Source organism: Macrobrachium nipponense, chromosome 1, assembly GCF_015104395.2.
Source record: "Macrobrachium nipponense isolate FS-2020 chromosome 1, ASM1510439v2, whole genome shotgun sequence".
In the NCBI taxonomy this organism is placed as follows: domain Eukaryota; kingdom Metazoa; phylum Arthropoda; class Malacostraca; order Decapoda; family Palaemonidae; genus Macrobrachium; species Macrobrachium nipponense.
In genome coordinates, this window is record NC_087200.1 from 124,550,050 (window position 1) to 124,577,606 (window position 27,557).

Consider the following 27,557-nt stretch of genomic DNA (forward strand, 5'->3'; position numbering starts at 1 on the left):
TTGCTGCGCTGTGAGAAAAACCTCTCGCTCGCAAGAGATGGTGGATAACAGCCAGCCGTGAAGACACAGGGACTCGACGGACTGGTGGTACCGTTCTACGTGTGGCTGGCACAGGAGGTTGTGCCAGGGGTGAAATCTCTCTCGGCGTTTCGGCAAGCAGAGCCACCAGGTCCGGGTACCAAACGCTTGAGGCCGTTTGGGTGCCACCAGGATCATCCGAAGGTTCACGGTGATCAGCGCCCTGCTGATCACTTTGTGAATTAGATGGAACGGGGGAAAGGCGTAAACAAAGAGGTTGTCCCACGGATGTTGAAGAGCGTCCTCTGCAGCTGCCCATGGGTCCAGCACAACCGAGTAGAAAACCTGGAGTTTTCTGTTGTACCGGATGGCGAACAGATCCACGACTGGACACCCCCACAGGTTGAAGAGCCTTTCCGCCATGTCTGGATGAAGGGACCATTCGGTTCCTGTCACCTGATCCCGAGGGCTGAGCTTGTCGGCTACTACATTCCTCTTGCCTGGAATGTAGCGGGCCAACAGCTCTACTGAGTGTGCCACGGCCCACTCATGCACCTGCAACGTCAACTGGTGCAGCGGGAGGGACACTAGGCCCCCCTGCTTGTTGACGTACGCCACTACTGTGGTGTTGTCGCTCATCAACACCACTGAGTGTCCCACCAGACGGTCCTGGAACTCTTGGAGAGCGAGGAACACTGCCTTGAGCTCCAGGACGTTGATGTGAAGGTGCTTGTCGTGATGGTCCCACACGCCTGCAGTCAGCAACTCCTCCAGGTGTGCACCCCATCCCTCGGTCGATGCGTCTGAGAACAGCAACATCTCCAGGGGGGAGTGCGAAGAGGCACTCCTCTTATGAGGTTCCCGTCGTCCAGCCACTAGGCTAGGTCCTGCTCACCTCCCTCCATGAGGGACACAGGGAAGAAGGGAGGGTCTCTTGCCCATGACCCAACACTCCTTCAGTCTCCGCTGAAGAGACCACAGGTGAAGACGCCCGTGAGGGACTACCTTCTCGAGAGATGACAGGTGACCGATCACGACCTGCCATTGCTGAGCTGGTTGCTCCTGTAGAGACAGGAACTGTCTTGCTGCCTCCCTGAACCTGCTCATCTGCAAATCTGCGGGGAAGACTCGCCCTGCTACCGTGTTGATCAGCATGCCCAGGTACTTCATCCTCTGCTTGGGCTCGAGGTCTGACTTATCGTAATTCACTATGATTCCCAGATCGCGGCAGAATTCGAGGAGTTGATCTCTGTCCTGCAGCAACTGCGAGCGGGAGCTCGCCAGGACTAACCAATCGTCGAGATACCTCAGAAGACGTATCCCTACTGAGTGGGCCCAAGCCGACACCAGCGTGAACACTCACTTGAACACCTGTGGGGCGATTGAGATACCGAAACAAAGTGCCCTGAATTGGTACAACGTCCCGTCGAGGATGAAGCGGAGGTACTTCCTGGAGGATTGATGGATGGGTTTCTGGAAAAATGATATTGTTATGATACAATAAAGTTTGTTCATACTTACCTGGCAGATATATATATGCTGTATTTTCTGAAGTCCGACAGAATTTAAAAAAAAACTTCCGACACACGCAGTGGTCGGCCAGGTGGGTTAGTACCCATTCCCGCAGCTGCTGGGAGGCGGGTATCAGGAACCATTCCCATTTCTATTCATATATTTCCACTGTCCCCTGAGGGGAGGTGGTGGGTACTTGATTATATATATCTGCCAGGTAAGTATGAACAAACTTTATTGTATCATAACAATATCATTTTGTTCATGAAAACTTACCTGTCAGATATATATATAGCTGAATCCCACCGTTGGAGGTGGGAAGGACGAATAGAAGGATTTTGGGAAACAAATGCATGCAGATGATTTACATCTTGGTTCCACCTGTTAGCATAGCCGACTTCGTGATTACTGTCACCCAAGTCTGCTTCTGCTTAACTAGAGTTACCAGCGAGGTAGAGACCTATAAAGCTGGTGCACTCCAGATGATCTGCAACGGGGGCGGGGGCGTGACCACAATGTGACTAGACCATATTGACCATACCATGAGGGCCTAAGAAAGTAAAAAATATATATATCACCACCTGACCAACCTAGCCAAAGTTAAGGTGTGTTAACTAAGGCTTAAGAGTTAAGAAGTCGCCGTTGTCGGCGACTCAACAACTAAATTAAGAGCTCTTCCTAACTATTTTTCTACAGGATAGGATCGAGTGGTACTTCTTGCCCCAAGATTGTGTCTGCAGACACGTATGGCCCTAGCGAGCAGCAGATCTCATATGCCATCTTCACATCTCGCAGGGAGTGTGAAAGTGAACACAGAGTTGCTTCGCTAAAACATGGTACTCAGGATGTTGCTGAGTGCCATGCTCTGTTTGAAATGCTTCCGAGGCCGCGCACTCACCTCGTGAGCATTCAGATAAAAAGATTTCAAATCTTTGTGCAAACACAATGAAGGAGCATTTTTGAAAGAACTCCTTAACACTAAAGCCAGGGTGTCTTCGATATGGGCAAGTCTGGTCTTTTTCGGAACACTGCAGATTGCCCGAATGACTTCGACTTTCTTGAGTTTTATGTAGATAAAACTTGAGAGACCTGACAGGGCACAGGACTCTCTCTGGCTCCTGCCCACTAACTTGTGCCATCCTTGCTTCCAAGCTCCTGGCCCAAGGACAAAACGGGTTTCCATTCTTAGGCCACAACGAAAGGCTTAGAGAGCCACCGCCTTGTGTTCTCTAAAGCCAAAACTTGTGACGATGGCTTAAAATCTCACTAACCCTCTTTGTCGTATCTAGGGTGGTTAGAAGAAGGCCTTCCTGATCACATGCAAGAAGTTAACAGGTAGGAGAGGTTCGAATGCTTTGACATCAAGAACTTCAGACTACGTCTAAGTTCCATATTGAAAGCTTCGATCTGGACATGCACAGTCAGTCCGTCTGTACTAAAGTCAGGTGACCGACCAGTTGACCAGTCAGACGAATCAAGGACAGCAAGGCTGTACCCTGAAGACATAAGGCACTATTCTTCGCTGAAGGATGAGTGTCTGGACTGCCTGGGCGATTCAATCTAAGCAAACCTTGGGGGGTGTATCAACGCAACCCAACGTCGTCAGCGAATCAACTCCTGACTCGGATTTCTTCTGGTGCCAGGAGAAAGGAGCAAGGAGCAAAAAGGCGATTCAGTCCCGAAGGAAGAATGCCTGACAGTCCAACCTGGTCTCATGTTACACGATCATCGGGGGTGTATAAACGCAACCGACTTCGTCAACAAGAAACTCAGGGCTACTATATGTCGCCTGATCTCGCACGAGTGTCTGACTCCGAGAAAACAGGTGAGACAAAAAGTAGATGGCGAGCGAGTTTCGAGATTCCACAGAACTCAAAGATCGTGAAGGGCTTTGTTGTTTGACAGACGCAAATCTCTGAGCCCAAAAGCCGTCAACAACCTATTTGCGTATTCTTAATAGTTGTGACTGCCAGCTTATCCCATTCTTCAGACGGAAATGGAAGACGGTAATCTTATTCCTGTCAACATCTCGATAGTCTGAACGTTGTCAGACTCAGAGCGGAGAGGTTATAGGTACCTTTCGAGTTAGAGTAGAACCGACTCTCTCGGAAAAGGTCCTTGGAAAGTGAACTAGGAAGGATGCGACCTCTGTGAATCCAGGATCCTGAAGGCCAACATGGGGCGATCAGCGTCATTGTCGCTCCCTGTGACGTCATAAATCCTCATTACATTTCCTAAGCGATTGAAAAAGGGGAAAAAAGAGACTAAACATCCATCCCCGTTTAATATCTAGGATGACGTTTAATGGTACCGATCCCGGATCAAGAAAAAGGGAGCAGAGAAGAAGAAGCCTCTTCGTCCTCAACATATCGAAGAGAAGAATGAAAGGGCGTCCCTAAAGTCTCCACAACTCTCAACTTACTTCTAAAGAAAGATTCCACTCGGAAGTCAAAAGTTGCTGCCGTCGATCGAGACGATTCGTACGGACTTTTGCAATCCTGTAACGAACCTCTAGAGGATCGTTACATTCTAACGCCTGTTGTTATAATAGGCTCTTTCTCGTAAACTCGAGCAGGGACCGAGAGAAGATACTTTCTTAAGATATGAGAGAGCTGTGGAATATCAGAGTTGATGTGGACCACTGGTTCCAAAAAACTCGTTTCAAGGACTGGAGGGACGACCGAATTGCATTTACTTCTTCAGATTAAGATCCAGGACATCTGAAAACACTATCCAGATGTCCGGCACCTTCTTTCTATCATGACGCACTGAGAGATGTTCAGAATAATTCCTAGATCTTGAATAATATTTCAGTTTCCCGGTAGGAAAAAACTGTGGTCTGAATTGCAGTCTATTCGGGGAAACAAACTTCTTCAGGAAGGAAATGGTCCCCAGCAAGCTCATCCATTCCCTCCCCGAGTATGCTTACTTGCCCTATAAGGCTACGCTTTGCGAAGCAGGAGAGCTATAAAAGTGCAATGTTGCGGTAGACCGCGAGTTCTATACCTGCGGTACAGCACCGAAAGGATTAAGAGATAACTCTGTTGACATAGTAAGGCAAAACGAAATGACAATTTGTCCAAAATTGCATTTTCCTAACTATACAAACCTGAGGTCCTTTTACAATAGAAGGTACTAGCGGCAGCTGGATAGGTCGTAAGCTTTCGAACAAGTGGGGTTCGGTAGTTACTGCTTGTCCGACAGGCGCGCGCGCGCGCTGGGAGGCACATCACTTTTGCTTTTGGCCCAAGCAAAAACTGCAGAGTGAGGGGTGGCATGATGTGACTATGTGATAAAAGGACCTCAGGTTTGTATAGTTAGGAAAAATGCAATTTTGGACAAATTGTCCATTTGTTCCGACACGGCATACAAACCTTCGGTCTACAAGTAGGGAAGACTCACTTCTTGGTGGGTGGTGGAATCTGACGTCTTTTGTGAACAGACTGGTGTTCCGACCCACCTTGGAAGTCCTTTTACCCTGGTCGTAGAAGCGAGGGCAGGGATCCAAGCCTCTGTCCTGATTGATCGGGGTGTGCACCGCGAGGATCAATGGTCAGACCTCTGGACCGAGTACTAAGAGAGAGGCAAGCGTATCTCTTTGTACCAGCAAACAAGAACAAGTTCCTATTTGCAAGAGGCAACATAAAGTTATGGTTTGTCTCTTGTTGGCATCCACTTCCCCCCCCCTTGTTAGGAGGAAGTGGTGGATATTCGCTCCCATCCCTAGTGAAACCCGGGATGGAGGGGATGGGGCTCTGTCAAGTAGCTCACCGGCATCTCGTCCTTATCCAGCAAGGTGATGACCGTATCCCTCTACCCACAGGTAGAGGGGGAGAAAAAGATAGGAAGAGAAGCCAGTCACTTTCTCATTCACTTATCTATTCTTACAGTCACACCAGGACTCGATGCTGTTCAGCCTGCTAGGGTCTGGGTTAGCTACACAACGTGTTGAGCAGCCACCACGGGTCCCAAGGAAAACGATCCAAGGACCTGTGGGGCAATATCCAAAAGGTAAGAAGGAGGTGCCAGTGGTCTGGTTGTACCAGACCCCTGCCTTCAGTACCTGCGCCACGGAGAAGTTCTTGTGTAACTCGAGGGAGTGTACTTCTAGGTCATCTTGGTGCTGACGAAGAGTCTTCAACACTCAGCCTTTCACAGGACAAAGCAGCATCTCCTTCGCATCGAAGGCGGTGAAGTCCATTAGGGAGGGGATTGTGAAGGACTCTAACCGATCGTCAGGAACCGAAGGGTTCTGAGTCTTCGCTACGAAGTCGGTACGAAATCGAGCGTCACGAATCCCCATCCCCTGGATGCTTGACTTCGCAGGAAAAGTCATGCAATTACCTCAGAGGAAAAGAAGGGAATGGTCGTATGACCTATCCCTCTTCTCGACTCGGTGATGTACCTGTACCCATACTGGTCTATTCGTCTGCAGCGAAGTGTCTCACATTCTCCTATCCCCATGCAGTGAAGTTCTTCTCGGTAGTGGTAGGACACCGACACTCAGTGGTGTGTCGATGGTATGGGTACTGTGACAAGCCGTTAGGACGAAGAAAAGACTGTTATGGAACAACCGAACTAAGTCCACACAGCGCGAAGTTCGTAAACTGACTTGGGCGCTCTGACAGCTGCCGACTGACTGCGTTCGGTAGAGGCAAGTTGTCCAAGCACCCGAGCAAGTCACGTGACCTTCGCCTTAAAAGGGTTATGCCAAGAGACTAAACAAATAATTTGTTCGTCACCGATGCCAGAGCGAGGTGATGATTCTCTTAAGGCATGTGCCCAAACAGGCGAAAGTCAATTGCCTTCTAGAGACCGAGGTCCCTGATGGCAAGAAATCTCATAGTATAGTTGATTCTCAGCTAAGGAGAAACAACACTATGTGTCGTTGAAGACGAAGGTGTACAGAAAAAGCAACCCTACGTCTTCACAGCTGAACCGAGAGAAGGATTCTCAAGATTCTGAATCTGTGCTACAAAGACTGAGAACGCTAACCGCTATTCATTGCTGGTCCGGTGAGGATCGTAGTTTGCAATAAAAGCGGAGCGCTTTTCAGTAATGAAGACAGGGAAATACTGCCTGAAGAAATGCTTCTCATGGGCTGAACATTTGGAAGTAGAGCTGTCAGGTCGGAGAGTAGGCGATGTCTTCTGACATATCTGTTAATTCGGGGCGAGCAATGAATAATTGCACACCTACGAATAAGAGATATTTTGAAGACAAACTCAGATGTCTGCAAAAATCATTCGCATTATCGCGGTGCGATGCAGCGGAAGACTAGTACAGACTTCTGTTACCGTGCGGTAAACAGAAAGATGAGAGAGTCCAAGATATATCTCTGTTAAAAAATTCTCGCAATGTCGAAGGCGATGAAATCGAGCGTCACAGCAGTAGATGGTCCTTCATTATTGCGAGAATCCCCGTTAATCAGAGACCTAAGTCCATGATTGTTGGGCAGAGATACGGTTCGGTAGTCAATCAAACCAGGGGAGAGAGAGACGTAACCGACCGTGCATCTCCGAGACCTAGCTGATACTGAGCTGCTATCAGGCAGTTCAATACGCAGTAGCTCTCGGTGACTCGTCATCCTGAGTTGCCAGGTAATCCATTATTCCACGAAGGAATGTGTTCGGCTAGAACCATCGAGCATAAAGAATACGCTCGAGCAATTATATTTAAACGAAACGGATTTCGGTAAATACAAAAGCTGATTTGGTGTGTCAATGACAATACCAAGCATCTAAAATCGAAACTGATAACTGCTGGAGGTTGCAGGCAACCCCGAGTTGCAGTTCAATTAAGATACAATTCGTGCCTTGGTCACAAACCGTAGAGTAACCTACGGTATGCGCCCTACCCCCGGACAATTCAAACTGTTAAAAGAATCATGTCGCGAGGGTAATATAGTAGTATATTTTGTAGGTTCGTACCACGACCTCCATCCTAAATTCTTTTCCTCTCGAGGAAATGAGAATAAGGATTGGAGATCGACCGCCTTCGTTCTCTAGTCAAGAGAGTGAAGGAGAAGTCTTCCCAAAGGGAAAGCTCATGTGAACAGAATACCGAAGACGATAGTTCAAGCCAAAACTGGAAAAATTCCCGTCTTGTGCTCCTCTATTCCAGGTTAATCGCCTACTGTGAGATACTCTTCTTTCAGCAGCAGTCCTTCTTCCAAATGCTAGAAATTACAGGAATTCGAAGCATAAAGCGAGGTTCACGTTTATCGTGTAACAATTATCGGGGATTCTCGCTCACTTTGGACGTGGTCGCGCCTAAGTGTTTGGAGATCGTAAAAACTCGAACACTCTGAGTGCGCTAGAAATTCCGTATAGAATCTAAGCATTCTGCGAAACCCCCCACCGAATTCGTCAAAACGATATCGCTGGTGTCCTCTCGATTCCCGTAGAAATCGAGAAAGGGGGCAGGATCCCTCCTCAAACGGGACCGGGCTTACGTCAGGTAGGGACCCGTCAGGTCCCCCCGGTAGCGCAGCCCCGCCTAACGTGGGATCTTACAGAGAAATCTCTGTAGATCCCTCCCCTTTCCCTCGTAGCCGTAGGAGAGAGGGAATGGGGGAGGAATTTGGAATGGAGTAGCTCGCCTTCCCAGCGGAACTAGCAGTTTGGAGAAGAAAAGGAGCAGCCATCGCCTTACTGGGATGGCCTCTCAGAGCCTGGGAAAATGTATCGTCAGGAGAAAACGTTTTCCCGAGGAGGGTTACGAACTCATACTGTAGGAGGGTCTGCCGCCACTGTAAATGTCGTCTGGGTGGGGGCTGATCGACACCTGACAGGAGAGAGCCGATACCGTCCTCCGGACTCATTCCAGTCCTCGTCGAGGTCGAAACCTCCCTCAGGAGGACCGAAGGGGTATTCATTCAAATACGGTGTCCGAAGACACGTAGAAAAGGAAAACGCCTCTGTCGCAGTAGAGGAGGTGAAATAGCTTGTTCGGACCGGCCAGAACTGAGAGAGCCTTCTTGTCCGGAGACGATAGACCTACTGGTTCAACACAGTCGGCAAGCTCCGATCGCGGCAGACCCACCCCGTCGATTTGGGTTTCCCTCTCGGACCCCAAAACAAACTCGAAGCCGAGACGTTGGCTCTGCTGGTGGGAGCGGCGATCCTTCCCCAAGTCGTTGTGCTGACGAATCAGCGCCATTAACCTCGGCAAAGTTCCTCTGATCTCGGAAGTCACAGCATCTTGCAGAGTTGGACCGTTAAGCTCCCCCCCTTCGAACAAGAGATATTCCGAGAACTTCCTCCTAAGAAAGGGGGAACAGCGACAGCCTCTCGGTCTTCTCCATCCACTTGCGCATACGTCCCTGGCCGGTCCAAGAAAACCGTGGCTGGCGTTTTAGGGCGTCGTGGTGGGATCATGAGGGGCGCACCCCTCACGACTCCTCAATACCTCGCTCCTCCCGGTGTAAAACCCCGAGGAGGTTGAAGGTACAGGAGAGGCAGACCTGACGCTCCCTCCTCGCTCGCTGGCAGAACCAGCAGGCTTGGAGGCTGCAGGCGATCGTCAACCCGCGGGGTGGTGATCGAGCTGCAGGCCTGGTTGAAACCGTCTCGCTGTGGGAGAACGGCTGGACTGAGCACAGCGGCCCCGATCCTCGAGTGTCAGAAGAGCTGGGTGCTTGGTTGCCGTATCCGATCGCTCTCTGTGGAGAGCGGACGGTCAGGCGACCTGCAGGCTCCACTGTCACAGTGAGGACCGGTGCTTGTCCTCACGGCCACGTCACGTCGCTGGTTCCAGCCGTGCTGGCACCGGCGAACGGGGGGGACCTCTTCCCAGCCTCAGCCCGTGGTCGGTCGTGGACCGTCACGTCCCCGGGTAGCCAGCTGGTCGCCGCGAGAGCGAGAGCTGGTTCCTTGGTGAGAGTCGCGTGAGCGGCTGTCACCAGTCTTACTCCGTGCCGTGAACCTGACGCTGAGCGGGCCTCAGAGGTCTGGTTCCTGGCTGCACGGTCGCTGGTAGGGTGCCACCGTACACTCGGTACCTCCCGCGAACAAGAGGCCGAGACGGACCTGATGCAGTGGCAGAACCACTGACACCAGGCGAGGAAGTACCGGTTGTTAGCGTACCCCTCTGGTCCCCGTAGTCTCTTTCTTGCGGAAAAGAAGAGACGGGCCCCGCTCCCGAAGGAGCAGGAGGACCAGCGGAAGGAACCCTCCGTCCCACAGAGGTGAGACGGGTCCCGAGAAGCTCCCGAGGGGGAACTTAATTAGGAGGGGAGAAGGCAACCTTCGTCTTCCTTGGCTGTGAAGCCCTTAGAAGTCGAAGGGAAGAGGCGGCAGCCGACGACAATGAAGAAGATGAAGACGACGACGACGACACCTTCCTCCTCTTCTCATCCAGCTTTCCTCAGGACAGACGTAAGATTGCTATCCAGGGCGGAGCCGGGGCTGCTGTAGCCGAAGCCCCACAGGGCCGGACGCACCTGTACAGACAGACCAAAGTCTGGGGTAGTTACCACACGAACAGGGACGACGTCAGTAGGTATGGGCATCTCAGGAACAGCAGGCACAGCCAGCACAGCATCGGTAGGGACAGCCAGCGCAGCCACGGCAGGGACAGCCAGCGCAGCAACGGCAGGGACAGCAGCGCAGCAACTGCATGGACAGTCAGTCCAGAATCGGCAGGTACGGCAGGCAGACCGGGAAACACAGGAAGTGGAGCAGCAGCCAGCACATCTGGTACCCGGCGGCAGGTCCAGGGGGCGAGCTCCATAGGGCAGCGGAAGTGTGGTCGCGGCAGCGCGGGCAACCACGAGCGGCGGCGGCACGCCCCCCTCTCGGTACGGCGAACGCACTTCACATCGCGTAAGCAAGACTGTTACCACGTGAGGGCGAGTTACACCAGGTGAGGAGGGACTCATCACCTGGAGCGTGGTCACCACTCCATGGGTGACCGCAGTAGCCCAGACATAGAACCGCAGCCCCCCTGACACAGGCACGCCCCTGCAAATGGAAAGGACGCCCATACCTCACCAAGGTCACCCTCGTGGCAGTAGCACCTGCGGAAATAAACAGTAGTAGTGATTAGTGGGGGGGGAAGTCCCCCTCGCGGGGGGGTGAGCCCCCACTGAACGAGCGGAAGACCCCGAATACAATTGTATCGGGCACCGAGCGCCCGTCCCCCGCGCTCGACGGATCTGGGGCGAGGGAGAAGAAAGCAGATAACCTCCCCCCCGAAGGGAAGGGCCCATCTGTGGGAGCTGAGCGGGGGGGGGGGGGGGGGGAGGGGATTCTCGTTCCCCACCCCCCGCACAGCACCCATGTACCCAACAATAATAATAAGAGCCGAGAGCAATCGTGCCCCGAATGCAAGGGCATAGGATCAATTCCCTGACTGAGCGGAACTTGACTCCAAAATAAATATGATGCAATCAATAATAAAAGGAATAAAATGAAAAAAGAATCTGCATTACGATTCACTTCACAATGAATAAGGGCTGGCGGATCAGAGCGCATTTGCGCCCTCGGTACCGAGCGCAAGGGTAAAAGGATCCATTCCCGATTATGAACGGAAAACTTGATCATAATGAATTGATGCAATCAAAAATATATATATCTGAAAATGAAAAAGAATACTGCGCTTGCGATTTCACTTCATACAAAATAAAAAGGGAAGGGATCAATTCCCGGGGAAATAGCGGAAAACATTGATCCAAGTAAAAATAAATGCAATCTCAATAAAATATGAAAATGAAAAAGAACTGCACTTGCGATTTCACTTCATTCAATAAAAAGGGGAAAAGATCAATTTCGGGTAAGAGCGGGAAACTGATCCAAAATGAGTATGCTACAATCAAAATAAATATATGAAAAATGAAAAAAATACTGTACTTGCGATTCCACTTCCATACAGGTCAAAAAAATATAATGAAAAGGGCACTTACTTACGATTTTTCATCTACACATTTCCAACCAAAAATATAAGCTCGGAGCAAGCGCTCTCCCGCCCTCGGCACCGAGCATACACAATACGAGGATCAATTTCTGGGAAAAGGAATGAAATTCCCGCACTTACGCCCTTCAGACCCGGCACTCGGGTAATCGGAGGGCGTGGGAGAAACCAAGATCCTTTATTCACAATTGATTTCAATGGAAATAATATGAAATGAATTGTACTTACAATTCAGTTTCACTAGATAAATAGAAAAAATAAAAAAACACAACCATGCGAAAGCAAACGCGATGAAGCGGGCAGAGAGCGATGATACGTCTACACGCCAGCAGGCGAAAGCAAAAGTGGTTTGTTTACCTCCCAGTCGCGCGCTGCGCGCTTCTGTCGGACAAGCAGTTAACTACCGAACCCCTTGTTTCGAAAAGCTTAACGACCTATCAGCTGCCGCTAGTACCTTCCTATTGTAAAAGGACCGAAGGTTGTATGCCGTGTCGAACAATGCAACGTTTATTCATTCACGTAAGAAATCCCCTCAATCTTAGGCTAAAGTCCGTGATTGTAGGACAGAGATACAGTTAGTCAGTCAATCCCGCAGGAGAGACGTAACCGCCAGCACAGAGATACGGGTTAGTCAGTCAATCCCGCAGGAGAGAGACAGTAACCTACAGCGCATGACAGCGCACGATCTGTTACTGGCTCGTTTCACGGTTGAACTTGGACAGTCAGACACAGCAGCAGCCAGCAGCTTACGAACGTCGTCTCTTAACTTTATGTCTGGGTTGCCAGCTACCCTATTCTACGAAGAAATAGGTCCGTTTTTTTTCCGTTATTTTTGAGCAAAAAGAGACTCTCAAGCTGGTATATTTAAGCGAAACAGCAAACGCTAAAATATAGTGCGTTTGTGTCGTCAGAACACTACCATACAACGGTAAAAAGCTAAATCGGAAACTCCTGGAAGGCTGCAGGGAGTAATGATTAAATGTCCTTAAAATAATAGACAATAGACCTCTCGGTTGCCATCCGAAGAGGGTAACTACAGCAAGCGTGTATGACTTGAACCAACCAGTAGTAAAAATAACGCAAGGCAAATATTTTATTATATCACAATAAAGTTTGTTCATACTTACCTGGCAGACATATATATAGCTGAATTCGGAAATACAGCTACATACATATCTGACAGGCAATGTTTCATGAACAAAACTTAGAGAATCGAAGCAGACAGCTCAAGCTTCTTATGTTATTGGACATAAGCGTTCATTGACGTAGTCTACAAGTCTATTTCTGTACGAGTCTGCGAATGACGAATGAGAGCTCTTCCGAATCTTGTCAATAAGCTTATTCGCTTACGCAATATCAAGTTAAAGAGATGTTTGTCAATGAGAACTAACCCATTTACGGGACAAAGAGATATTTTGTCAATGAGGGGATACCCACTTGACAAAATGATATTGTTATAATACAATAAAGTTTCATACATACTTACCTGGCAGATATATACATAGCTAAGACTCCGTCGTCCCCGACAGAAATTCAAATTTCGCGCCACTCGCATACAGGTAGGTCAGGTGATCTACCGGCCTGCCCTGGGTGGCAGGACTAGGAACCATTCCCGTTTTCTACTCATATATTTTCTCTTCCACCTGTCTCCTTGCGGGGAGGCTGGGTGGGTGCCCTAATCGTATATATCTGCCAGGTAAGTATGTATGAAACTTTATTGTATTATAACAATATCATTTCATACAATCACTTACCTGTCAGATATATACATAGCTGATTGGCACCCTTCGGTGGAGTAGTAAGAACAGCTACTACTAGAATAGACAGGTAAACAACATCTGTTGTAGGTATAAAATAACCAAAAAACTGGTTCCTACCTGATAGGTGGTAGACTTCGTGGGTGTTTTCCCCCGTAGTCTGCATCACCTCAAGAAACTTTAGCGAGATGTGTATCTATGGCCAAGAATTCTTGTGGGCTCTGCCGAAGGGGTCTTATCCACTTACTCGGCAGAGCCTGAAAGGACTTTGTCAATGGGTGCTGATCCACTTACATAGAACACACCTTATTAAGGAGCATACAACCAATCCCGACCACCTGATCCTAACCACCATGTTAGTAATAAAAATTGCTCAGAGTTATCCCCAACTCTTCGCAACAACCGTAACTCAACCACAATGCACAATGCACACAATAATTTCAAAAAAAAAATATTTTTTCTAATATAAGATATCACAAGAGTTTCCTTACTAAACTGAAGTGCTGGCCGCTTGTGCGGCAACTGCACTTGTTCAGCAGAAAGTCTAGAACATATCTATTAGACTTACGTAGTAAAAAAAAATTTTAAGGATTGTTGTAAGCTTCCTGTACCCAGGATTGTGCCCGCAGACACAAAAGGACCTAATGAAAAACATTTTTGTTCATAGGTCCACACGCACGTCCATTCAAATAGTGAGCCGCAAACACAGAATTACATCTCCAATATGTCGCTTCCAAGATATTCTTCAGCGACATATTTCTCTGAAAAGAGAGAGACGTCGCCACTGCTCTCACTTCATGAGCTCTTACTCTCAGAAGTTTTAAAGAATCGTCCGTGTAAGCCTTATGAGCGTCCATAATTACGTTCCTGACAAAAAAGGCTAATGCATTCTTAGACATAGGTCTTGATGGGACCTTCACTGAGCACCACAGGCCTTGTCTAGAACCTCCCAACTGTTCCTTTTTCCTTAAGTAAAACTTTAATGCCCTTACCGGGCAAAGAGACCTCTCCGGTTCCCTGCCGACGAGAACCCGATAATCCTTTTATTTCGAAGTTTCTCGGCCAGGGGTTCGAAGGATTTTCATTCTTCGCCAAGAATAATTCCTTGAAGGAACAGATGGCTGAATCTACATTGAACCCGACTTGTCACTAAGGGCGTGCAGTTCGCTAACCCTTTTTGCCGTCGCCAGTGACAAAAGGAATAAAATTTTATTTTCGTTATATCACGAAACGAGGCCAAATGTAGGGGTTCAAATCTCTCTGAAGCCAAGAACTTCAGTACTACGTCTAGATTCCAGTTAGGGGGAGAAGTCATTCTAGACTTCTTGGTCTCAAACGACCTAATCAGATCATGCAGATCCTTATTGTTTTCCCAAATCTAGGCCTCTATTCCTAAAGACGGCCGATAGCATACTTCTATAGCCCTTTATCGTGGCTACGGAGAGCTGCGACTCTTCCCTCAGAAATAACAGAAAATCAGCTATTTCTGCTACAGAGGTACTGGAGGCGGACAACTTCTTTGACTTACACCACCTTCTAAAAACTTCCCACTTGGATTGATAAACCCGGATAGTGGAAGTTCTCCGGGCTCTAGCGATCGAGCTTGCTGCTACTAGAAAAGCCTCTCGCTCTGACAAGTCTTTCGATAGTCGAAAGGCAGTCAGAGCGAGAGCGGGGAGGTTTTGATGAAACCTCTCGAAGTGTGGTTGTCTGAGAAGATCCTTCCTTTGTGGAAGGGATCTGGGAAGTCTACTATCCACTCCAGTACCTCTGGAAACCATTCTTGAGCTGGCCAAAAGGGGGCTATCAGGGTCATTCTTGTCCCCTTTGAAGTCACAAACTTCCTGAGTACTTGCCCCAGAATCTTGAATGGGGAAATGCGTAAACGTCTACCTGAGACCAATCTAGTAGGAAGGCGTCTACTGCTAGAGCTCTGGGATCTTCTACCACTGAACAGAAGACTTCCAGTCTCCTCGAGAGGAACGTGCAAAGAGGTCGACATGAGGGGTTTCCCCAAAGAGACCAGAGCTTGAGGCAAACTTCTGAGTGGAGGGTCCACTCGGTATGAAGGACCTGGTTCCTCCTGCTCAGCCTGTCCGCTCGTACGTCCTTACTCCCTGAACGAACCTCGTCAAGAGAGAGATGTTCCTCTGGGATGTCCACAACAGAAGTTCTCTCGTGAGTTCGTAAAGGGGCATACGAGTGAGTACCTCCTTGCTTCCGAATGTATGCCAGAGCGGTTGTATTGTCGCATTCACTTGAACTATTTTGTTGCAAACTAACGGTTCGAAGCTCTTTAGAGCTAGGTGTACAGCTAGCAGTTCTTTGCAGTTTATGTGCAGGACACTTGAAGAGCATCCCAAGTGCCTGACACTTCTCTCTTTCCCAAAGTTGCTCCCCAACCTTTTTCCGACGCGTCGGAAAACAATACAAGGTTTGGGCTCTGTATTTCCAGGAAGTACCTTTGTTTTCCCTCAGTGGGAGTAACCACCATTCTAGATGTCGTTTTATCAGATCTGGAATGGGAAAAAAGTCCGAGAGGAGTCCTGTCTTCATGTTCCACGAACTTCTGAGGAAGAACTGAAGAGGACGGAGATGAAGTCTTCCTAGGTGAAAGAACTGTTCGAGCGAGGAAAGGGTCCCTAACAGGCTCAACCATTCCCTCGCCGAAGTCCGTTCCTTCCTTAGGAAGAGAGAGACTTTTTCTAAACCCTCTCGCTAGTCTCTCTTGAGAAGGAAATACTCGAAAACCCCGAGAATCCATCCGAAATCCCCAGATAGACCAAGTTCTGGCTGGGGATCAGTTGGGACTTCTCGAGGTTCACGAGTAATCCTAAAGTCCTTTATAAGGTTTAGTGTCACATTCAGGTCCTCCAAACACTGTTCCTCTGACTTTGCTCTGATAAGCCAGTCGTCTAGATAAAGAGATATACTGATTCCTTTCAGATGAAGCCATCTCGCCACATTTTTCAAAAGGTTCGTGAAAACCCTGAGGCGCCGTCGACAGGCCGAAGCACAAGGCTCTGAATTGGAAGATCCTTCCCCGTCATGAAACGGAGGTACTTCTTCGACGAAGGATGGATCGGGACGTGAAAATATGCGTCCTGGAGATCCAGAGACACCATCCAATCCCCTTGGCGAAGAGCCGCCAGGACTGAAGCAGAGGTTTCCATGGAGAACTTCTGTTTTTGAACAAACTTGTTCAGAGCGCTGACGTCCAGAACTGGTCTCCATCCCCGAGGCTTTCGCAACAAGAAAAGACGATTGTAAAACTCCGGGGAGCTTTGATCCAGCACAAGTTCTATAGCTCTCTTGTCCCACATCTGATCCACCATTTGTTGAAGAGTATCTTTCAACACAGGGTCCTTGTAATTGGCGGACAATTCCCTCGGAGTTGACGTCAGGGGAGGATTGTCCAGGAAAGGAAATGAGATATCCCTTCTGAAGAACCGACATCGGACCAATGATCTGTGTCGATGCGAGTCCAGGCTTCCGCAAATCCCCGGAGCCTGGCACCTACTGGTGTTTGGAGGAGCGCCACTTCACCTTTCCCTTTTAAAGGGGCGGAACGAGGCTCGACCTCTCTTCTCGGTCGTTTTCCTTTTAGCGGTAACTCTAGTTGGAGGGCCACCTCGAAAGGGCCGAACAGAGTAGACGCCCACTTTCTTCTCTCCCACCATTACTGGTCTCTTCTTCCTGGACGATTGCAGGAGAAGATCTTGAGTCGCTTTCTCCGTCAGCGATCGGGAAATATCCTTCACCAACTGTGACGGGAACAGAAAATCAGACCTAGGGGCGAATAACAAAGCTGCTCTTTGTGAGTGTGATACTGCTTTCGTCAAGAAAGCGCTAAACACAGATCTCTTCTTCAAGAGACCTGCTCCAAACAAGGAAGAAACTTCCCCTGAGCCGTCTTGCACCGCCTTGTCAATACATGACAGAATTGCTAGGAGTACATCCGGTTCTAGCCCTTCAGGGCATGAGCCTTCTTGGACATCACCCCAAGGGACCAATCTAGGAAGTTAAAGAACTTCTAGAATGTGAAAAAGTCCCTTGAGGAGATGATCCAACTCCGAAAGGCCCCAAGTAATCTTAGCCGTGTGAAGGCTATGTCTCCTGGATGCGTCTACCAGACTGGAAAAGTCAGCTTCAGCTGAAGAAGGGAGAGTGAGACCCATATTCTCCCCAGTCTGGTACCAAATCCCTCTCTTGCCGGTCAGTCTAGGGGGAGGCATGCAAAAGACTGTCCTTACTAGCTCCTTCTTAGTAAGCATCCAGTTATCCAGCGATTGCAGAGCTCTCTTCATAGAAATCGTCGGTCTCATCTTCACGAAAGCCGACGATTTCGGAGTCTTCGAGCATGAAACAGTGAACGAGGCGAAGGAGGAGCGGCAGGGATCAATGCTCTCCGTATTCCTGGAGAAGGAGAGCTGTCAAGACTTTTGTAGTTCGACAGTCCTTCCTTACTGTGAGACTCGTCCTCTGATTCCTCTTCCATAATCGGATCAGTAGGAGAGGCCACTTCTCGTTCCAAGTCTTCTTGTCCAACCAATCTCTCTACTGGGGACAAACTCCTAATAGGAGAGGGGCTAAGAGAGTAAAAAGAGCTCCTATGCTTGACTGGCTCTTCGTACTTGGCTGGCGCCTCGCGCCTGGCTGGAGCCTCGCGCCTGGCTGGAGCCTCGCGCTGGCTGGCTCTCGCGCCCTGGCTGACTCCTCGCGCTTGGCTGGCGCCTCGCGCCTGGCAAGATCCTCGCGCTTGGCTGGCGTCTCGCGCCTGACTGACTCTTCGCGCTTGGCTGGCGCCTCGCGCCTGACTGGTGCCTCGCGCCTCTCAAAAGTCTCGCGCCTGACTGACACCTCGTGCCTTGTTGAAGTCTCGCGTCTTCCTGAAGTCTCATCCTTGCGTGACAGATGTTTTCCTGGAGCCTCACGCTTGGATGAATACTCATGCCTGTTTGTTACTCCGCGCTCGGCTGAAGCTACTGATCTGGCAGACGTATCCCATCTGGGAGAATCCTCTCGTCTGTAATGCGTTTCTCGCTTGTCTGACTCTCTCTTAGAGGACGCTTCTCGTCTGTAGGACGCCTCGCGCTTGGCTGTTGCTACGCGCTTGTCTGGCGAATCCAGATCTTCCCATGAGTCTCTATCCGAGATCTCAAAAGCTCACGTCTCACAGGAGCCTCACTCCTGGTGGGAGAAGGAAGACGAGTCTTCTTGACCGGCAGTCTGACGTCTTTCTTACGAGGAGGATCCTTCGAAAGGACTCCTACTAGGGCGGAAAGCTGTTCCTGTACCGCCAAAAATGATCCTTTTTTTTTGGACGCTTCTCCTGCGTCTTCTTGAACGGGAGAGGTAGACCTCGAAGGCGTGTTGCCCCCATCATGGGACGGCGAAACCCTCTTCGCCTTCTTGATAGAAGGAGGTTCTTCTTCCGAAAAGCGTTCTGGGCTTGAAATCCAAACCAGGATCTCTCCAGTGCCTTTCAGGGGCCTGGACAAGTCCGAATCCTTCCACCCTCGTTTAGGAGAGGGAGAAGCGGACGAAGAGAAGCACTCTCTGAGGACGCTTTTTCCGATAGCGGTCCACTGAGCAGGCTGTCTATAACACAGCAACCTGCTGAAGGGACGCCTGACCGGGGGGAATTCTCCACAACCTCCGTACGGCTTTCGACTTTCCTTCTCCTCTGGGCTTGGGAGCTTGGAAGAGGTCTAGGCCTGGGAGCGTCGCAGAGACGGTCAGACGCCCCCCCTCCACAACACTGGGGACACTCACTTCACTAAAATCACTTTCACAATCCTTACCTTTTATGGTAGCCATTTCGGATCTCATCCTGTGAAGCGTAGCCTTCAGTTCAGCAATTTCCGAAGCTGAATCTGAATGTACGGCCAGTGAGGGTCCTGATACAAAGAATCATAATTAGAGAAGAGTTAGAATTATCCAAAGGCTCAATAGGCCTTGTACAACTACCCGCCATCTTAGATGCAGCCCCTTCTGACTCTATCCCACTTTCTAACTTCTTCAAGTAAGAAGTTAGAGTCTTCCATTCCTCAACATTCAACCTTTCACATCATGACAGGTGTTAGAAAATAGAACAATCAAAACCCCTACATTTGCGACATACAGTGTGAGGATCAACCGAAGCTTTCGGTATCCTCACCTTGCAGCCTACATTCACACACATTCTCACACAAACACTTGAATCAGACATTCTGAAGAAAAAATCAAAAAGCAAGTCCAAATCCAGTCCACAGTAGCGAATGCCAAAACAACGATCCAGGTACGTCACCAAAAGTCCACAAAAAGATGATCAATTGCTTAGAAAAGCGAATTCCAGTCAAGAGGAGGCAAGCAACGATGTTGATACCACCGGCGACAGAAAATATATGAGTACGAAAACGGGAATGGTTCCTAGTCCTGCCACCCAGGGCAGGCCGGTAGATCACCTGACCTACCTGTAGCGAGTGGCGCGAAATTTGAATTTCTGTCGGGGACGACGGAGTCTTAGCTATGTATATATCTGACAGGTAAGTTGATTGTATGAAAAACGATAGTATATTGTCAATGGGGGAAAGTCACTGAATTGACAAAACGTAATCCAGAAGTCGAGCATTTTATTTTTCCGATTCCCGTCTCAAACGAGAAAGGGGCAAGAATCCTGTTAAAGAGACAGGGCTTACGGCAGGTAGAACGACGATGTTCAATTCGGCAGCGTAGTCCGACTAGAAACTAACAAATCTATCATCTGAAAAACCCTTTCAGATGGGCTAAAAAGCTTGCAAAATTATCTTGGGAAGAGGAAGAAACTCTCCAACCAGCTTCCTCTCCCGTATCACAACTAATGCCTGCTAAAGCTTAAAATTTATTGGCAGTGTGGCAAGGAAGTCCTGTCTTGCCGCTTTCTGAAGAGCGTCCTTTTGATGAATGCCTTTGCAAGAATCCTACTGAACGTCGCCGAGACGCCGAGCCTTTACATAACCCGTCACTGCCTTATCGCAAATCTTGACTGCGGTAGAGAAAACGAGATCTTCCTTGAGCTTTCCTTAACCCCATCCACCTTTGCGAAAAGCAATATAATATTGACAGAGACCTCTTGAATTCACGAAACCTGAGGTCTTGCTGGGTTTCAGACGAAGTTGTCTGTTCACTTTAAGCTTCCTCCGAAGACACCGCTTACTTCACATTCTTGAGGCTCAAATCTTAAACAAGAGCTCGAAGTTGAAGAGTTCAACAGAAACGTTCAGCCAGGAGACAACCTGGTGTGCGCTGGCGCGCGCTCGGCGTCCATTTGCGAGGACGCTCTGCGTCCCGGCGCGCGCTCGGCGCCCACTGGCGAGGACGCTCGGCGTCCACTGGCGCGCGCCCGGCGTCCATCCGAGCGTCCCGCTCAAGCCGAGCGTCAAAAGAAGCGTGCAGAAAAGCGTCACGCTCCTGACAGGCGTCAAAACAAGCGAGAGAAACTGCCTTCTTTTTTATATTTCTCGGTGGAAAGAAGTACACGTGATCAGGCGACGTTCGCCTTCTTACTTCTCACTGAAACGCATAACGGAGAGATGAGGGGACGTGAAGCGTCCTCTTCTATAAAGCTTCTATTTAGAGGGCGCGAGTCTTCGAGATTCGTGCACGTGCACGATCTTCCGCAGCCTGGGAAACGTCAACAGGTCCTACCGAAGGGACGCCAGATCGATGTAAGGATTTTCCCCCAGTAACCCTCCTTCAGGCTTTGGGGTTTCGACATGCCCTCTCCCTGGTCATGGGAGTCCGACAGAGGTCTAGGCCTAGAGGCGTTATGGGGCGGATCTGACGTTCCTCCTGACGAGAGAGAGGACGTGAAGTGCCTCTTCTCTAAAGCTTCTTAGAGGGCAGCGAGTCCTTCCGAGAGCTCCAACCTTTGCGCAGGGAGGACGCCTCGGAGGACGAGAAGCAATCCTTCAGGATTCATGCACGTGCACGAACTTTGGCAGTCTCGGGATTTTCATCAGAAACTGCCGAAGGCACGCCAGATCGGTGGGGGTTCCTCGTAACCCTCCTTCGGCTTTCGACATGCCCTCTCCCTGTGGTCCTGGGAGTCCGCAGAGGTCTAGACCTAGGAGGCGTTATAAGGCCGATCTGACGCACCCTCACTACAACAAAGGGGCACTGTCACTGCACTTAGCCACTTCACTATTGCTCTCTAAACGCAAGCACTTCGATTCTAAGTTACGAATCGAAAGAGTATAAGAGAAAGGGCAATAACCTCTACAGACACTGTTTTAGGGCCCGAAGGCAACATTACAGGGTTAGGAGTAACAATAACAGAAGTACCCTCTTCACAACAATGAAGGAGAGCGATCACCTCTCGCAGACATATTCATAACCCGTAGGCCATACTATAGGTTAGGCAAAATAAAGTCTACAGGAAGGTTAGCAGGTTCACTACCCTGACTTTTGTTTACTGATTAATTGCGTACATACGAATCATACTTTTCCTTACGGAATTAGACATGTTTTACTGATTAATTGCGTACATACGAATCATACGTCTTCCTTACGGAATTAGACAAAGTCTCACACTCCTTATATGACAAATCTCAACAAAGAAGCAAGACCCAAACCCCTCGTGCATACCAAGTGCGGATCTACCGAAGCTTTCGGTAGCCACACCCTCTCTTTGCAGACAACCCCCTGAAACTAGCCTAACTAGATTCAGATATCTTATGCAAAAATGAATCAAAATTCAAATCATTTAAGATAGCGTATGCCTAGCCACAAAATCAAGTAAATAAATCAAAAGACAATTAGGATACTTAGCGGCAATGAAGTTTTCAAAATCCTAAGACGGAGGTACTGAAAACAGTTCAAGGGAGAGAGATCTATCACCGGGCGCCAGCGCCCCCGAGGACTTCTCCACCAGGAAAAGTCGACTGTAGAAGCCCAGCGACTGATCCAATACGATCTCCAAAGCACGTTTGCTCAGCATGGCTTCTACTTCCTGCTGAGGCATCACGTCCTTGGTCAAGCCAGGAAACGTAGGTTTGCAGATGGACCGGGTTGGTTGAGGCGAGGGATGGCCGAGACTCGAAGGGTAGCAAATATCCCTCCCGAAGGACGTTCACTATCCAGGTCTCCGCTCCGTAGCGCTGCCATGTTGCCCAATGGCTCGCCAGGCACCCCCCCACTTCCGGCAGTAGGTGAGGGGGAACGCCGTCCCTAGCATTTCCCTCCTCTCTTCGACTTTTTCCCAGATCCTCCTCGAGAGAAGGACTGGGAGAAGGGCTGGTTGTTGTCACTCCTTACAGCAGAAGTCGAAGGCAGAGTCTTTCCTCTTGGCTTCGACGAGGCGATCGTCTTGGCCGCAGAGGAAGCGCTAGCTAAACTCTTGGGCTTAGCCGCAGTCGTCCAAGGTTGCCCAGCCACCTTGGAGACTGCTTGGTGGACAAGACGGTCACTGTCGTCAGTGCGCCGCTGTTCCACCGCAGCGTCCACCATCTCTCTGGGGAAGAGAGAGGAGGAACTCTGCACCGGTCCGTTGCGAAGACCCAGGGCCGCCTCATGCCCAGCCGCCCTGGTCACTCGGGTGAGAACAGCGTTTCTACGTTGGAGAACCGGGTTGGCCCCACAGGTTAGCCGTCTGGTGGGCCAGGTAGGAGATGGCCCTACCTCCAGTCTCACAAAAGCCAGGTCCCCTTCAGGAGTGATGTTCCCCAAGGAGGCCGCGGCTTTTGTCACTGTGAGGGACCACAAGTCGATCTAGGAGACTGCTTGGAATGCTGCCATTGCGGTAGATTCCAAGGCAAGTGCCTCTTGCTGCGAGAACCAGAGGTTCTCCGACAGGAGCTGCTGCAGAGACACCCCCTGAGTTAGCCTAGCTAGCTCCGGGTTAACCTGTTTGGGCGGCAGAGGGTCCTCTGAAGGCACGTAGAAGCGCCTCTGTCGCGGTAGAGGTGGGGGAAGGAGCTTGGAAGACCTACCGGACCAAAGCGAACCCTCCTGTCTGGAGATGAGAGCGTCCACTTGGCTCAGTACGCTGTCAGCCAAGGCCGATCGCGGCAGACCCACCGTCGTCCTGGGTTCCTTCTTAGGTCCCCAGAACGACTCCAAACCCGATGTGGGCCCGGAAGGTGGGAGCGGCGATCCTTCCCCGAGGTCGTTGTGCTGACGAATCAGCGCAATAACCTCCACGAACGACCTCTGGATCTCAGGAGTGACTGCATCCTGCAAAGACGGACCGTCAAGCCCGTCCAGTGAGAATGCCTCCCAAGACCCTCTCCTTCCACAGGAGGAACCACACAGACCCCTCCTGGTCTCCTCCTGCCACTAGTGCATACAATCTGGTCGGTCCTAGGACCGTGCCAGGTTCATAGGGCGTCGTGGTGATCACTCCTGATCGCCTCGCTCTTCCCCGTGAAGCCCGAGGAAGTTGAAGGGATAGGAGAGGAAGACTTGATGCTCCCCCCACGCCCACCGGCAGAACCAGTGTGCTGAGGGGGCTGCAGGCGATCACCAACCCGCGGTGGCGATCGAGCTGCAGGCCTGGTCGAGCGTATTAAGTTGAATTTGGAGTGAATTAAGAACAAAATATGTAAAATTACAAGTAAATAAGCACTGGGGAGTTTTATTTGTGATGGCAGTAACGATAAAACCACCGATTACAAGGTAAAAATGCATTTCATTTCAAAACATGATAGCGGGAATAAGACGACTCATACTTTCACTAATAGGTATAGGCAATAAAATGTTTTATTGTGCTGATTACAACTACTACAATATAGAGTAATACCAATAAACGTTACATAGATATGCAAACATTGTTCAAATGAGCGCTGGGAAGGACGTGTCTGATAGTGTATGCCTGGTTGTTCATGAGACGATACCACGCCATATTGGATTAATAAATTGTCTTGAAAACATGTTACGAAGACCTCACATGCTTATTTTTAATCCGTATGGTGGTTTCATAATATCTCATTTTGTTGACGAAGCTTGTCTTTTGAATGGTATAGCCTATACTTTAGGTAGATCTAGGGTACTTATCCGCGGCGGCCTAGACTATGGCAGTTGTGGTTTTTCTATGCAGTTTTACCTACTGAACAAAAATATTAAGTAATATTTGTTCGGACGACTGTAATTAACCCCCAGGGTCCAGTACTAAACATGGCGAAATACATTGGACGCCCCGATCCCTAGTGGATGTCGTATCCGCGGTTACGTTCCTTGTAGCTAGTCCGTGCGGACTGCTTCTGTAGAAATACCAAATATTGAATTGTATTGTTGTTTCGAGTGAAAAAGTGCCGCCACAGCGGTGTGTTATCCTACATACGATTTTTTGCCTTCCTCTTTATTCTTTTAGATGTTTTTTTTTTTACAATCCCCCTGTTTTTATTCACAACCTCTGCTTATTTAAGCAGAAAAACTGCTAATTTTTCCACCGGTTTCCACGATCCAATAAAGATTCGACAAATCTTTGTAAAGGTGTTTACTTTACATAGGCTAATGTAGCGGATGTTGACCGCTTAACTGTAGGATTACCCTGTACGATTAGTCAATAGTATTTGCCTCCAATCCTACCTGCAGCGAGCTCGTAGTACTTATTTCCGAAGTAGTCGTCACCCATTAATTGTCCACTCTGTCGCGGCTTCTTAAATGAATCGACAAAATTTTTAATAATGACTCGAAATAGTCCTCTACCAGACATTTCAGATGAGATACCGGAACTAGTAGTAGTAAATTAAAAGTATCAATATGTAACGGCTCACTTTCACGTTTCCTTGTACATTCCGTATGTGTTTTTTTTTTTTTCCTTCCTATGGGTACAAATGATTTTGTTGATCCCCAGCAAAGTTCGGGGGTCATTTTCATTTTGGAACTTACAGTCTGGGCGCTCTTATTGTGCCATTTATGTTAAGAAGGCGGCAAGATGTACTAAATATCACATTAGAAAAATAAGACGAAATCATAAAACAGTTTGCCGAATTTCGGTTGACAGTACTTCAACCCCGAGGGAAAAATTATAACCCGAAATGCCTGACACAGTAGGTATTCCACTGCCTTCCCTCCACACTTACCAGAGGTAATAGTTGAAAGTTTTTAGGGAAGTGTTTACTTTAATGCCATTACTACTCCCAAAGACATCGTGTTAAGTATAACAGTTCCATGGGAAGGAATGTTATGACATAGATGAAAGACATTTGATACTTCGGTAACAGTAAATTCGCTAGATTTAAGACTTAAGAGTAGTACAGCTTTAAAACTTTGACACCGAATCTTAGAATTAAAGTAATATAACATTTTTGCATTAAGATTTTTTTATTTTTGTTCTATTAGCCCTTTAACTCCACAGAAGCAAGTTTGCTGACGAAAAAAATCGCTTACAACATTTGAGTCTCTTCTTACCCATTGGTCTTCCGCCGACGAGTCAAGAAGAAGAGGAAGGATCATTTTTTTGTTTCTTGTTAATTTTGTTTGATTAAACTTTTAATTCCACAAAAGTCATTTTAACGGCAAAAACGGCATTCATTGCTCATGACAATTAAGGACCTTGATCCCTCTTCTTGCCCTTCGGTGTTCCGCGACATACAAGTTAAGAAGAAAATGATAATAAAGATGAATAGTATTTGTTGAAATTGAAAGCTAACCGGGGTTTAATATAAGGATGAGGCCTGTGATATCTGCTTAATGGAGGAAAGTAGTACCGAACATTTATTCAAGTGTAAAACCATACAAAAAAAAAGAAAAAAAAAACCAGATCAATACTTTACTTTAGAGACCCTGAAATTCCATAACATAAAACTGGAGGAATATATAAGTCTAGCCCTGAAGATTAAGATTGTTGTTAACCTGGAAAACGATGGATGTCAAAGCCAGTAGCATGACTCTTCCTCGGTTACAAAGAAAGGAAAGGGGGAAGGGTTAAAAGTATAGTGGAAATATTTTGTAAATATCTAGTTTAGAAACAGCTTTAATTTTTCTGGGTCATTGTTGCGGAGAGTGGTAATGGACAAGAATTCAAATAAACATTTTGAAGTGCTATGAAGTAAAGTAAATTTGCAAACAACAAGGAATAAAGCCGTGTACCTCATGAGAATAGTGTAATAAGACCGCAGCTGTATTTCTGGAGTGAACGCTTAGGAACCAGGAATAAAATTTTTATGTTCATTTTGTTTTATTAGACCTTTAATTCCACAGAAGGCAGTTTAATGACAGCAAAAAAAGACATTCATCGCTCATACTGTTTGAGTGTGAGGACTTTGAGCCCTCTTCTCGCCCCTCGGTCTTCCGCCGACGAGCCAAGAAGAAGAAGAGGGAGAAGTCGTCCTTTGAAGTTTACCCCTTTTGTTTTGATTCCAACTTTCCGCCGAAGATGACAGACGAAGTGGAGGAACACGGCGTGATCGTCAACGCGAAGGGCACGGTTTCCACGCCCAAGAAAAATGAGGTCATCTTCAATTCTGAGATGAAGATGAACAGGTATGAAGTGATGTCGTAGACGCCCGCGGGCGTAGTAGCTATACTAGGTACTTGGGTAGTTTCAGTCCAAGTCGCTGTCGGTACCTGGATTGGTATAAACGGGTTGAAATTACCTGGTGTTTATTTTGAGTTTTGACGAGGTCATATTTACCCTATGCATATAATATTAGTAAAATTAGAAATTATGTCCTGGCTAGGCAAAATCTGTGTAGCCTAGGGTTGTTAATTGTCGTTTGTAGAAGTAAGAGACCGAGATGTAACAGGCCGAACTTCCGTTTAAGGCTAGCCTAGGGTTGCTGGTAAAACTTTGCTTTAGTTGCTTGGCCTGATTCCTGCCATTTGCCCATCAGGACAGGTGACTGCCATATTAGGGGTCCAGTTCTCTCCCCCCCACCCCATCCTGGTCAGGGTATGTCACCCTAAGTTAGGTTAGGTCAGAACCTAGCATTATAGGAAAGGTTATGTCCATTTATGTACGAGGAAACTGTCCTGGCGGGAATCAGGCCGCGTAACAAAGTTTTTACCGGTTTGCTTTTATTCAGAGAAAAGAAATATAAATACAGTCAGAAAAAGAAAGTTGAAATTTGTTGCTTTTTATTGCTTTTTTAATTGTAAACATTTATTCACGTTCTATTGCTTCTTAAAAGTACAAAACATGGCTTATCTAAACTTAGACTAAAGCACAGTAGTGCTATCATTGATTGGGGAAAAAAGCCAATTGTTCCGATACGTAATACAAACCATCGGTCCTTTAACAATAGGAAGTAGCTAGCGGCAGCTGGAACGGTCGTAAGCTTCGAACAAGGGGAGAAAAAACGGTAGTTAACTGCTTGTCCGATCGTCGCGCGCCGCGCGACTGGGAGGTAAACAAATCACTTTTGCTTTCGGCCGTGTGAGGATAGGACGTGCTCG

General features: G+C 48.4%; 1 protein-coding gene across 1 annotated transcript in view; it reads right to left on the reverse strand.

The window, feature by feature from the left end:
• LOC135220277 (NADH dehydrogenase [ubiquinone] 1 alpha subcomplex assembly factor 2-like) overlaps window positions 1–24,906 on the reverse strand; it is a 66,986-nt gene extending 42,080 nt beyond the window's left edge. Inside the window, exon 1 of the mRNA XM_064257536.1 lies at window positions 24,747–24,906. Within this exon, the coding sequence (XP_064113606.1) occupies window positions 24,747–24,873 (127 nt within the window). The 5' untranslated portion in view covers window positions 24,874–24,906. The remainder of the gene's footprint in view (window positions 1–24,746) is intronic.
• Window positions 24,907–27,557: the final 2,651 nt, after the last annotated feature.